This window comes from Hypanus sabinus, chromosome 16 (genome assembly GCF_030144855.1).
Source record: "Hypanus sabinus isolate sHypSab1 chromosome 16, sHypSab1.hap1, whole genome shotgun sequence".
NCBI classification, from domain to species: Eukaryota; Metazoa; Chordata; class Chondrichthyes; order Myliobatiformes; family Dasyatidae; genus Hypanus; species Hypanus sabinus.
The window spans coordinates 62,494,293-62,507,564 of record NC_082721.1 but is presented as its reverse complement, the minus strand read 5'-3'; the positions used below and the strand labels follow the sequence as shown (position 1 = coordinate 62,507,564).

Genomic DNA, 13,272 nt, shown 5'->3' with positions numbered 1-13,272 from the left:
CAAATGTAAGGAGGACTCTTTAAAGTGGAGGTTGATAGGTACTTAATGAGTAAGGGTGCCATGGGTTACTGGGAGAAGGCAGGAGAATGGGATTGAGAGGTAAAATAAATCAGCCATGATCGAATGGCAGAGCAGACTTGATAGCCAAATGGCCTTATTCTGCTCTTATGTTTTATGGTATTATGGACACAGACACTTTACCTGGTTGACTGTAGTTCCCACACTTCCCTGAAGGACCATTTGCAACATCTTTGCATCAGCCGGATCCTGGTGCGTGGCAAAAGCCAACTCCTGGGTCTTCTTTTGCATGTCCTCGATTGCGACTTCAATTGGAATTAATATAATCTGAAAATGAGAGAAAAGTACACGGAATTTAAGAACATTTATCACATCCTTTGTCTGGAAAGGTGCTTTAATCATGTCTTACTCATGCATCCTCAATTACAACCTCAGTCTTCAAGTGCAGGGTTTGGAAACCCTTTACCTTGACAGGTATCACACACAAGATTGCTGGAGGAACTCAGCAGGTCAGGCAGCATCCATGGAAAGGATAAAGAGAGGTCGTTTTGGGCTAAAACCCTTCATCAGGAAGTCGACTCTATTCCTTCCCGCAGGTTCTGCCTGACCTGCTGAGTTCCTCCAGCATTTTGTGTGTGTTACTCTGAATTTCCAGCATCTTCAGAATCTCTTGTATTTACGAGCTTGACAGGTATTTCTAGTGGCAGACAGTACGAGCCTCTGCAGGACTGGTATCTCCCCCTGCTGATCTACGTTTATAACAATCAGATTAAAACCCTCGGTGTAGAGCTCCTGAATGAGTCATTTTAGTAAATGACAATAAAGCACAATTTCTTACGCTGTGGTGAAATACCTTTGCTTGAGTTTGGTAAATTGGCATATTATCACATACTGAAGTACAGTGAAAAACTGGTCTGTCTGCCATCCATACAGATCATTTCATCACATCAGCATATTGAGGAAGTACAAAGGAAAACCAGTAATGGAAAACAGAATATAGTTTTACAGAGAAAGAGATATGTGCAAGGTCATAATGAGGTACAGTTTGATGTCAATTATGCTAGGGGACCTTTCAAGTTTTATAACAATGAGATAAAAGCTGTTTTTGTGCCTGGTGCTTTCAGGCTTTTGTATCTTCTGCCCGATGGCAGGGGGAGAAGAGAGTATTGGGCATGAAGTCTGTTGGCATGTTGGCTGCTTTACTGAGGCAATAAGAAGAGTAGACAGTGTCCATGGACAGGACTAATGGATTACAGTAATCTTAATGTTAAGAATGATATTTGGATACCCTGCCTTTTCCATCTATCACTCTTGTAGCATGGGATAAAAATTCCAAACTCTCATGGTTGTCAGTCTGCTGACAATCTGTCCAAGCAGGTTAGTCTCCCCCATCAGCAGCACCATGCCAACAGCTGCTGGTGACTCACCTGGTCATGATTCGTAATTGTAAAGCCTTTGTGGATGAGAATTCTTGCCTTTAAGCAAAAACTATCTTGAATTACAACTTCCTCTTTGATCTAAGGGAAGTTTTGCAGTATTATGATGGTGATGTGTGTTTTACTTCAATAAAGGTTCAAATGGAAAAATAAAATTATGTGTTCACAATGAGGTACAAACTAGTGTGGAAATGGAAACTTTAAAAACATGCCAATTCAAGTTCTCTGCTCGTACGCACAGCTCCCTGGTGGGCATGGACTAGTTTTCATTCTGTATGACTCTGACTTCCCTTCCTTGTACTTGTCCTTCATGATTACAGACAGATATGCTAAACCAGTTTATTTTCAAAATGGAAATGCCCTTAAATTTTGACAAGTAGGAGCCCATTTTATGTGTGGTTTAAATGACAGCTCTATGTGCAATCAAGATTCACACACACCTCCCATCTTCTCTCTAAGTCCTCACAGCTTCCAGGTTTGGAGTTTTGGTTTTCTGATTGTGAACTATAAATTGTTTTTTGTAGTCCCGTCAACTTAAGTACTGTCAGCTATTCTTGCTATACAAGGGCCTAAGTAATGGAGAACGTAATTCTCCATAACTTAGTCTCCACAACATTAGAGCCTAGCAGAATGAGGGTGATCTTATAGAGGTGTACAAAACCACAAGAGGCATAGATAAGGTGAACGCACATAGTCTTTTCTCCAGGACTGGGGAATCAAGGAACTATAGGTCATAGGTTTAAAGTGAAAGTGGAAAGATTAATAGAAACCTGAGGGGGCAATCTTTTCACTCAGAAGGTGGTTAGTAACTGGAATGAGCTGCCAGGCAAGTACATTAAAAGGTACTTGGACAAGCACATGGATTAAAAAGGTTTAGAGGTACTTTTTCCAGAGACAAATGGGACCAGCTTACAAGTGAACTTTGGTGAGTATGGACTAGTTGGACAAGAGCCTATTTCCATGCTATACAACTGTGCGACTTTCCTTCTTGTCTTGCCCCTCTTGTGTTCCTTCATCATTACAGATACATTTGCTGAATCACTTACTTCAATTCCTTTCATAATCACAAGATTATTGCTGGGAATGACGGGATGACTAAGGACACTAGGCTGCACCTCCAGAAATGATACTGGTTACCTCTTCATCCCTTTGTCACTTCCATTTATCATATCCTAGCTTCTGGTGCTATTCCCACTCTCCCCTTTTCAGCCTGCCTTCTGCCACCATCCATTAGTCATAGAAGCAGAGTAAGACCTGGAGGATCCACCTATTGCCTGCCGTCTCTTGCCACCTTTCCATCCATTTCTTATACTACTCATCTTCTCTCTATCTTTCAGTCCAGATGAAGGGCATCAACCTGAAATGCTGACTGTCCATTTCCCTCCATAGGTGCTGCTTGACCTGATGAGTTCCTTCAGCATTTTGTGTGTTGCTCCGGATTCCTGCCACTTCAATTCCTTGGTCTCTATCGTGATGCTCAGTGAGACCCCCATCATCAGTTCTTGAGTTGCACCACTGACCAGACTTAGACATGTAAAGAGCACGGATATCCTGAGGTATTTCACATGATGTCCCAAAGCCTTTTCATTATCTACAAGGTAGAGATTAGCTTTACTTGTTACAGGTACACCGAAAAATACAGTGAAATGCATCATTTGTGTCAATGACTGACACAGTTGAAGGGTGTGTTGGGGTAGCCCGCAAGTGTCACTTTCCTATTGGTGTCAGCATAGCATACCCACAACTCATCAAGCCTAACCTGTCTGTCTTTGGAATGTGGCAGGAAACCGGAGAACCCGGAGAAAACCCATGCTCCTGTGCCACCTTATAGGTCAGGAATGCAGTGGATCTCTCTCTACTTGTCTGAATGAGTGCAGCTCCTGTTGTTCTCAAGAAACGTGTTTGAGCCAGGGTAGCAGATGGAGTTCAAATCACTGTTAGAGATGAAGTGAGTGATTTGGAGAGAAGTTGATGGAAAAGAGTTTCGATGCTTGCCCACCTAACCCAGGTGAGAGGTTGGATCGCACCAAGTGCCAAGTCAATTGGATGAAATTGCAAATGGCTTTAGGCTGAGCAGCACAAGTGTATTGGGGCTCTGGGATCCAGGTCCTAGAACGTGACACTACTCGGCGCTTGTAAAACTTAAACGTGGTCCAGGTAGACTGGAAGCAGAGTGTCAGGTACACAGGTTAGGGCCGGGCTGATTTCACTCACTCTCCCATGAATGTTTATTCCTTTCTCTGAGCTGCGGAGGTTGTGAACTGATCCAGGGGCTGAGTGTTACTGCCTGCTGGAGTGATAAACTGGGGACAGCCTTTGGGCCTGCTCCGGATGCTTCAGGAGCTGATCTGGGACTCTGTCTGGTTCGCGATGCTGTTGGCTTGCTTCTCTTGTTTACTTGATGTGTATGTGTTTTTTTTCCCCCTCTCCCTTTTTCTGAGCAGTGGTTTTTGTTTTTTTTATTGGGTTATTTGGGTTTGTGGTTGCCTGTAAGCACACAAATTTCACAGTGTATAATTTATACATTTTTTGATAATAAATGTGCTTTGAATCGGGCAGGGTTAAGAAGTTGACTTGTTTGGCACCTCCTCATTTTCATTCCTCCCATCACTGGCTGCAATGTGTACCATCTACAAAATGCATAGTAGTTCCCAGTCTTGATAACCTCTATAGAACATTCCAACCACGACCTCAACCACGAAAAAGGACAACATGCAGATGCACGGGAATGCCACCTCCTGAAATCGCTCTTCAAGTCTCATATATAGCAGATCTGTCACTGCTGCTGAGATCAATTGGAGAAGTATGGTAATGTAGCAGCTAGCGCCATCAATCTGGGTTCAATTCCTGCAGCTGTATGTGAGAAACTTGTACGTTCTCCCTGTGACTATGTGGGTTTCCTCCATGTGCTCCTGTTTCCTCCCACATACCTAAGGCATATTGGTTTGGTTAAGTTGTGGACAAGCTCTATTGGTGCCAGAAGCATGGCAGCACTTGTGGGCTGCCCCCAGAAAATCCTTGGATTGTGTTGGTCATTGATACAAATGATGCATTTCACTATGTGTCGATGTACAATTTTTAATTTCTGGAACTCACAATCCATTGTTGCTGCCTTTTTAAGCATGATTGTAACAGTTCAAAAGGGTATTTCAACACCATCTTCCCAAGGGTTATTAGGGATAGGCAGTAAGCAAATATGTAAAAAAACAGAAGAGGCAGTTTCTAAACACTGTTAAGAAAACTGCCATCAATATGTAGGTTGATGTTCAATAAAGATGCATTGTTAGCTTATGTAGATTTCGTTTCACCTTGCTAATTTTAGAATTATAACATGACATCACTGGATATAACTGAGAACCTGGTCTCACACTTCAGCAACGCCTAGGGCAAGGCGAAAGAGTGATCCTGAGTCAGTTTGAGGAGCAGAGAGCTAAAGGGAAAGCACAGTGGACAACGATTCCATGACACCCTACACATGCAGCAACTGTGGCAGAGCCTACCGTTCCAGGATTGGCCTCGATAGCCACAGTCTACGCTGCTCAACAAACTAGTGACTACCAGAGGCGCAGTACCCATGGTCGACCACGACCGACAGAGGCCACAACAACATCTTACAATTATTAAGTAACATGCTTCAGGATCCTTACAAGATTACCAAGCCAAAGATGAGATAACACAGCAAACCTATTCAGAGCTGTAACTGAAATCCTTCTTGAAACAAGATTCTTACCTCTTCCTTGTTCATGACATTGATCCTGGTTTTGATGTAGGGAAAGGCGTGTGAAGTTGTGAGAATTGTCTTTCGTTTGTATTGCTCATGCAAGTCTCCATGGGCACGGCCGTCCAATGTGAAGGGTGTGCAGTACATGAAGCAGCGCAGGTTATAATTCTTGTCAAAGTACGTGATGCGGTCTTTCATTTCATAGGTGTCAAAGAATGGCTCAACGTATGTGATTTGTATGTATGCCTGGAAAGAAAAATGGACACTTTCTAATGCTTACAAATTTAACAGGTTAAAATGAAGGAAGGGGAAGTAGAGGGAAAACACAGCGGTTCTGCAGTGGAAAGGGTGAGCAGATTCAAATCTTTGGGCGTCAACATCTCTGAAGATCTATCCTGGACCCAACATATTGATGTTATTGCAAAGGTGGCACACAACTGGATATATTTTATTAGAACTTTGAGGAGATTTGGTGTGTCACCAAAGTTGAGCAAATTTCTACAGATGTACCATGGAAAGTATTCTGACTGGTTGCATCACCAATGGTATGGAGGCACACAGGATTGGAAAAAGCTGCAGAGGGTTACAAACTCAGCCAGCTCCATAATAGCACTACCCTCCCCACCATCAAGGACATCTTCAATAAGCAATACCTAAAGGAGGCAGCAACCATCATTAAGGACCCTCACCACCCAAGGACATGCCTCTTCTCATTGCCACCATCAGAGAAGAGATACAGGAGTCTTAAAGCACACATTTAAAGTTTCAGGAACAGCTTTTTCCACTCTGTCATCAGATTTCTGAACGAACCATGAACACTATCTCATCTTTTGGCCTCTTCTTACATTATTTATTTTTCATATTTATTATCCTAACTTACAGTAAATCTTTATGCATTGCACAGAACTGCTGCTGAAAAACAACAAATTTGATAAATTATGTCACTGATAATAATAAACCTGATCCCTGATTCTGATGAAGATGAGGGAATTATAAAATTTAAACCTAGCTGAATCAAGCTTAGCAATTTGTGTCCGTGCTTCAGATGAGCATCACCATAGGTTCCCTCATCACATTCTTCCACTTCCAATCTCTGTTCATGCTAGTAGCTCTGGCAGTGAATGCCAGTCTCTCAATGTCCTTTTCCTGTTTCCAAAGACACCTGCATTTCATTATCTATCGATTTCAGCTCATCAACTACCTTGTTCCATCTATTCCTTCACAAGAACAGAATCCGAGCAGGAGGAGGCCATCCATAGAGTAATATAACATAGAAACAGGCCCTTCGGCCCAACTCCTGCATGGTACCCACTGACCTACTGTCATTCATCTTTCAAGATCTTCTCTGTCATTTATCGATATCACAGTTGATCTTCTCGGCACTAGTCTGTAGCACTAAATGCATGTCCCTTGATTTGCTTGATATAAAATAATATGATGACCTTGGTTCTTAATGAACTCAATGACAGAGCCTCCACAGGCTTCTGGGTTGAAGAATTCCACAGATTCTTCTGCTGAATTAAGAAATTTTCTCCTCACCTCAGTCTGAAACACACTACCATGTTAATCTCACTCTTGCTTCTTGATTCCTTAGCCAGAGAAAACATTCTCCCATATCCAACCTGTGAGATGCTGCAAAAATGTTTTCAGTTCTTCTGATCCGTAGAGAATACAAGCCTAGTTCTACTCAATGTCGCTTCATGTACAAACCTGCCATCCTAGCCCCAGTCTGGTGCACCTTCACTACATTTGCTCGATGTTAAGGACAATTATTCCTGCATAGGGAGACCCAAACTGCACACAGCACTCCAGTTGTGGCCTTGTCAAGGCAGTTTATAATTGCAGTCTAATTTCCTTATTCCTGTAATCAAATCCTCACACTAACTACCTCTAGTCATGTCCCTTCTACTGTCTTAATATTCTTCATGAGGTGTGGAGCACACAAGTGCACTGAGTGCTTCACCTGTGATCCTCCTCAGTTTTTGCAACAACACACTGCAACTTCTGTAAACTCTGGTTAACACAGTGAAAAGCAGTGGCCCCAGAACAGAATCCTGTTGAACACCATAACCCACTTCCAACCAATTTCACCTTCAAAGCAATTTTTGTTTAGCTTTCTACCACTGCCTTTCTTCCGCACCTTTTAACCCTCTACAACAGTTACGGTGTGGTGTCTTGCTAAAGGGCTTTTTAAGTACCGTATTCAGCACACTCTTCATTGTCTATGGTATCATTAGACATACAATGGATGAACTTCCCTTTCTGTATGTATGTAGTTGTAAAGTTTTAAGTATTCTTGACAATTTTAACTCAGCCTCTACTGAATATTGGAGCAATTGTGAAATTTTGAGGTATGGAACAATACAAGCTTCACATATAGGTGACAGGGAAAAATAAGCTGCATCATAAATGTTATGCATGAACTCTCTTAGCATTGACAGAATGACAAAGAGCTACTGCCAAAACGGAGCTCCAGTTCAGGGAATGGAACTTTAATGCATGTCAGTCTAATATTGTTAAATTGTTGATTGGCTTTAAGAGACAAGAAAGGGGGATTTTCACCAGAGGAACAATATAAAATAAGACTGAATAACTTTAATGTGGTCTCCAGCATAGTAGCTTGTGCAATGCCTCACAGCACCAGTAATTAGGATTCAATTCTTGCCTGTTCTCCCCGTGACTGTGTAGGTTTCCTCCAGTTGCTCCCGTTTCCTCCCACATTCCAAAGATGTATGGGTTGGGGTTAGCAGGTTGTGGGTGTGCACTGGAAGCATGGCTACACTTGTGGGCTGTCCCCAGAACATCTTTGTATTTCATTCTGCATTTTAATGTATAGTACATGTGACAACTAAAGCCAATCTTAATTTTTAATTATATAGGTCAACCATAGTTATGTAATTTGTGCCCAACAAGACCCAAAGATGTGCTGTGTTTGGGCATCAAAATAGTAGTTGACTTAGGCTCAGTTTTCCATGTTTCAACTGCTTTCAAGTCAGGCTTCAATTTTATATCTGAACACATCTCCCATCCATTGCACGATGCTTGTTTTGGTACAGAATGACCATTTTCATAGAAAGTGGCAAGCACGGAAAATCTCAGATTGGTACACCCACGGGACTACGGAGAATGGAATAAAAGCATGTGGTTGCAGTAAGGCGGGAGCTTACCAAGGTACATTTGTTTTGGATGTAGATAGTGTTGAAAAAAATTTTCAACCAGACTACCTGAGTAATAACTGCTCAAATCCTGTGTACCAGACTCAGTCATCCAGCGCAGAAAGATGTCCAAGACAATGACAGGCTTAGATCGAGCGATAGCCAGAGAACTTTTCTCCAGTGTAGAAAAGGCGAATACGAGGGGGCATAATTTTAAGGTGATTGGAGGAAAGTATAAGGGGGTTGCAAGAGGTAAGTAGTTTTTATCCCCCACCCCCACTGAGTGGTGGGTGTGTGGAATGTGCTACCCTGGGTGGTGGTTGGAGCTGACATGAGGGACATTTAAGAAATTCTTAGTTGGGCATATTGAGATTGATCTTAAGAGTAGGTTACAAGATCAGCACAACATAGTGGGCTGAAGGCCTTGTACTGTGCTATAGTGTTCTATGTTCTACAGTTTGTTCGATGAAACAGATGGACTGTTCTGCCTACCTACACTAATCTCATATGCCCACGTTACCTCTGTATCCTTCCATGTACATAGGATACCCTGTGCCAAAGGTATCCATCTATACCTTGCCTATTTAAGGTGAACTAAGTTGTTAACCTGGGTAAAGTACTTTGGTATTAACTATTCACATTTTCATGGTGGGTAGTCTTATCTTCTAAGTTGCTGTTACCTTGTTAGGATCCAGTTTAGCTTTGTCGACTGGATTAGAATCTTTGATAATCTCAGCAGCCTCTTCCCCAAACCGATCCCGGTAGAACTCCTATCACAATACAGAACAATTTTAATTAGAGGGAACGAGAACACAATATAGAACCCATTTAATCACAGCACCCATAGCTGTGAAAATTCCCTACTTTCATCTAGTTCCTTTGAATTTCATGTTTCACTCTGCCCCTAGTGTGCTCAAGAACTTGAAGTTTTCTCATCATGTCTCTGTTGCTTCTCTTGCCAATAATATTATTTGGTATCAACTCTTTACGAATGGGAGTAGTGTTTCTCTCTCTCACCCCTCCCACCCCCCCCCCCACCACTTTCTCTATCCTTCCCTGAATTTAAACATTTCTATCGGACACCCCTGTAATCTCTTTAGTTCCAAGACAACAACCCCATGTCCCTGCTTCTCCGGTCTATCCACATTACTGAAGTACTCCATCAAAACATTATTTCCATAAATTTCTTCTGCTTGTGCTTGTATCCTTCCCAGAAACTTTCAAGTGATGTACTTGATGTTCTTAGGTCTTCGGTCTTGCAGCCTTTTTAGAATTTTTGCACTCTAATTTATCTTGTCTCTTCCCATTCTTGCAGCAAAATGGAACACTTTGCATTTCTTACCATCAAGATTCATCTGACATCCATTTGCCCATTTCACCATACAGTGCCTATAAAAAATGTATTCACCCCCCCGTTAGGTTTCATGTTTTATTGTTTTACAACATTGAATCACAGTGAATTTAACTTAGCTTTTTTGACACTGATCAACAGATAAGACTCTTTCAAGTCAAAGTGAAAACAAATTTTGACAAATCGGTCTAAATTTATTACAGTTATTAAACACAAAATAACTATGCATAATCACTCACCCCCTTCAAGTCAGTATTTAGTAGATACACCTTTGACAGCAATTACAGCCTTGAGTCTGTGTGGATAGGTTTCTATCAGGTTTGCACATCTGGACATTGCAATTTCCCCCCATCCTTCTTTACAAAACTGCTCAAGCTCTTTCAGACTGCATGGGATCGTGAGTGAACATTCCTTTACAAGTCCAGCCACAAATTCTCAATTGGATCGAAGTCTGGACTCTGACCTGGCCCCTCCAGGACATTAACTTCGTTGTTTTTAAGCAAATCCTGTGTAGCTTTGGTTTTGTGCTTGGGGTCATCACCTTGCTGGAAAACAAATAGTCTCCCAAATAGCAGTTCTCTTGCAGAATGCATCAGGCTTTCCTCCAGGATTTCCTTGTATTTTGCTGCATTCATTTTACCCCCTACATTCACAATCCTTCCAAGGCCTGCTGCTGTGATGCAGCCACCACCATGGCTCATGGTGTGCTTTTGTAATTTATTTTTTTATTGAAGTTCATCATCAAACAAACATTTCCATAAGATGTATTTCAGACATTGTACATATATATCATATAATCATATATATCACAAATTTCCACAAAGTATTTATCTGAGGTATACACTTATAGAAAAAAGTGGAAAGAAAAGACAAGCCAAAGGAAAGAACTATGTACAAGTAGGGAGTGATTTTTTTTTACAACAGATTCATTGATTTGTGAGAATAAAATCAGGCCTATGAGGCATTATGTAGTTAAACCATTTTCCCAGTATGAATCAAATTGTTCCAGTCTAACAGATGCTGTTATCTTCTCCATTTTGTAAATGTCCATTGTAATTTCCATCCATGTATTTAAAGTTGGACTCTCCTGTGATAACCATTTCCTAGTAAGAGTCTTTTTACCAGCCACCAACAGTATATTCATTAAATATTTATCTCTTTTCAACCATTCTTGGGGTATATATCCAAAATATATGGTCTTACTCTCTAAGGGTATTTCACATTTAAAGATATCTTGTAGGGCATTGTGTATCCCCCTCCAATAGTTTTTGATAATAGGGTAGTCCTAAAAAATATGATAATGATTTGCATTTTGATTTCCACAATTCCTCCAGCAAACAGGGAGGTTACTATCATAATGGGATTTCTGAACGGGTGTAAAAAAAAATCTTATCAAGTTTTTCCATCCAAACTCCCTCCATTTCTGTGAACTGGTACACTTCCATTGATACCTCCATATTGTTGTCCATTCTTCCTCAGATATAGTTATCTTTCCTTCCTTCTCCCATTTTGTTTTAATTTATGAAGTCAAATGTGTTTTAAGATTTGACAACCCCTTATACATGCTTGAAATGATTCTACTGCCATTATCTGAATTATATGGTTTTCTAAAGAGCTCTATCAAGCATGTACTTGCCTTGGTTACATTTTAAAGCATCTTATTAACATATTGTCGCATCTGTAAATACCGATAAAAATCTTGTTTTTCTAATAAGTGTTTCTCTTTATGCATTTCAAAACTGAACAGTATTCCTTCTTTCATTATGTTGCAAAGAACTGTTATTCCTTTAGCTGTCCAGTCCTTAAATCTAGCATCCAATTTATTTGGTGTAAAATCCAAGTCATATGCACACCATTTAAGAATTGCAATGTCTCCCTCTAGATTATATTCTTTTATAGTAGTTTTCCATATTTTAAGAGTCAATTTCACCCATGGGTTATCAATAGTATTTATGTACCTTTGCAGGTTGTTATCAGCCAAAATTGCTTGTATGGGGATGGGAAGTACCCGCTCCTCAATGTTTTCCCATTGAGCGTCATATGATGGGTTGCACCAACTTATCACAGCTCCCAACTGTGCTGCAAAATAATAATCTCTAAGAGAATGTAGGCCCCATCCCCACTTTTCCTTTGCTAAACTGCAAAATTTTGAGACGAACTCTAGGTCTTTTACCTGCCAAATATACCTTGATAGCAAAAAAAAACACAAAATGCTGGCAGAACTCAGTAGGCCAGACAGCATCAATGGGAGGAGGTAGTGACGACATTTCGGGCTGAAACCCTTCATCAGGAGTAAAGTAATATGGGATGGTCGAGGGGGGATAAGGAGTGGGGGGAGGGATAAAGTAGAGAGCTAGGAAGTGATAGGCTGGAGGGAAATGGGCTGGGGGAAGGTGGAGAATTATGGGAAATAAAAGAGAAAGAAAGGTAGGGCTAGGGGGGAGATTATAGTGAGGGGGGAAAAAAGAGAGAGAAAGAGAACCAGACTGAAATAATAGATAGGGATGGGGGTGATGGGGAGGGGCAGGGGTATCAACAGAGGTCTGTGAGTTGAATGTTCATGCCGGCAGGTAGGAGATAAGTTATTGCTCCATCGACCTGTAGGTGGCCTCATCTTGACGGTAGAGGAGGCCATGGACAGACATGTCAGAGTGGGAGTGGTCTGTGGAATTGACGTGTGTGGCCACAGGGAGATCCCGCTACTGCTACAGCACTGAGTGCCGGTGTCGGCGAAATGGTCTCCCAGTTTGCGGTGGGTCTCCCCAATGTATAAGTGGCCACATCGGGAGCACCTGTTACAGTATATCGCCCCAGTTGACTCGCAGGTGAAGTGGTGCCTCACCTGAAAGGACTGTCTGGGGCCTAGGATGGTGGTGAGGGAAGAAGTGTGGGGGCAGGTGTAGCACTTCTTCCGTTTGCAGGGATGAGTGCCCGGAGGGAGGTTGGTGGGGAGGGATAGGGGGGATGAATGGACAAGGGAGTCATGTAGGGAGCGATCCCTGCGGAAAGCCGAGAGTGGGGGGGAGGGGAAGATGTAGCTGGTGGTGGGATCATGTAGGAGGTGGCGGAAGTTACGGAGGAAACCTTGATAGCAACTAGTTCCATTCATTGAATTGATTTTGATTTATCTCTATTGGTAGGGTCTGAAAGAGATATAACAGTCTGGGCAGTATATTCATTTTAATAGACTCAATTCTTGAACTGAGACTGAAAAAAGGAATCGGGTTCTATCTTGCCACATCTTCCTTCATTTTTTTATATAAAGGCTGATAATTACATTCTGATAATTTTGCCAAATCTTTTGGCATAATGATGCCCAAATATTTGAAAGACTCTGTGCGCCATGCCCAGAGGTATCGACTTTCAATTTCTCTTGGTGGGCTATAGTAATATGAAAGTAATTGGGTTTTATCTATGTTGATCTTGTATCCTGATAATTGACCATATTGTTCAAAGGATTGAATCAATTTAGGTAAAGAGTATGTTGGTTGCCCTAGACAGATCAAAATGTCATCCGCTTAACATGGTGTGCTTTTGATGATGTGTAGTGCTTGGCTTCAGCCTGAGCATACAGTCTGATCGCCAGAAAGC

At 41.6% G+C, this 13,272-nt stretch overlaps 1 protein-coding gene across 6 annotated transcripts in view; it reads right to left on the bottom strand.

Annotated features, from left to right (window-relative positions):
* Nucleotides 1-13,272, bottom strand: part of LOC132406362 (dedicator of cytokinesis protein 7-like) — a 216,429-nt gene that overhangs the window by 14,664 nt on the left and 188,493 nt on the right. For all 6 annotated transcript variants that reach the window (XM_059991917.1, XM_059991918.1, XM_059991919.1 and 3 more), the window contains 3 exons: nucleotides 9,011-9,100; nucleotides 5,185-5,421; nucleotides 202-345 (listed from right to left, as the gene is read on the bottom strand). In XM_059991917.1, coding sequence (XP_059847900.1) covers nucleotides 202-345; nucleotides 5,185-5,421; nucleotides 9,011-9,100 — 471 coding nt within the window. The remainder of the gene's footprint in view (nucleotides 1-201; nucleotides 346-5,184; nucleotides 5,422-9,010; nucleotides 9,101-13,272) is intronic.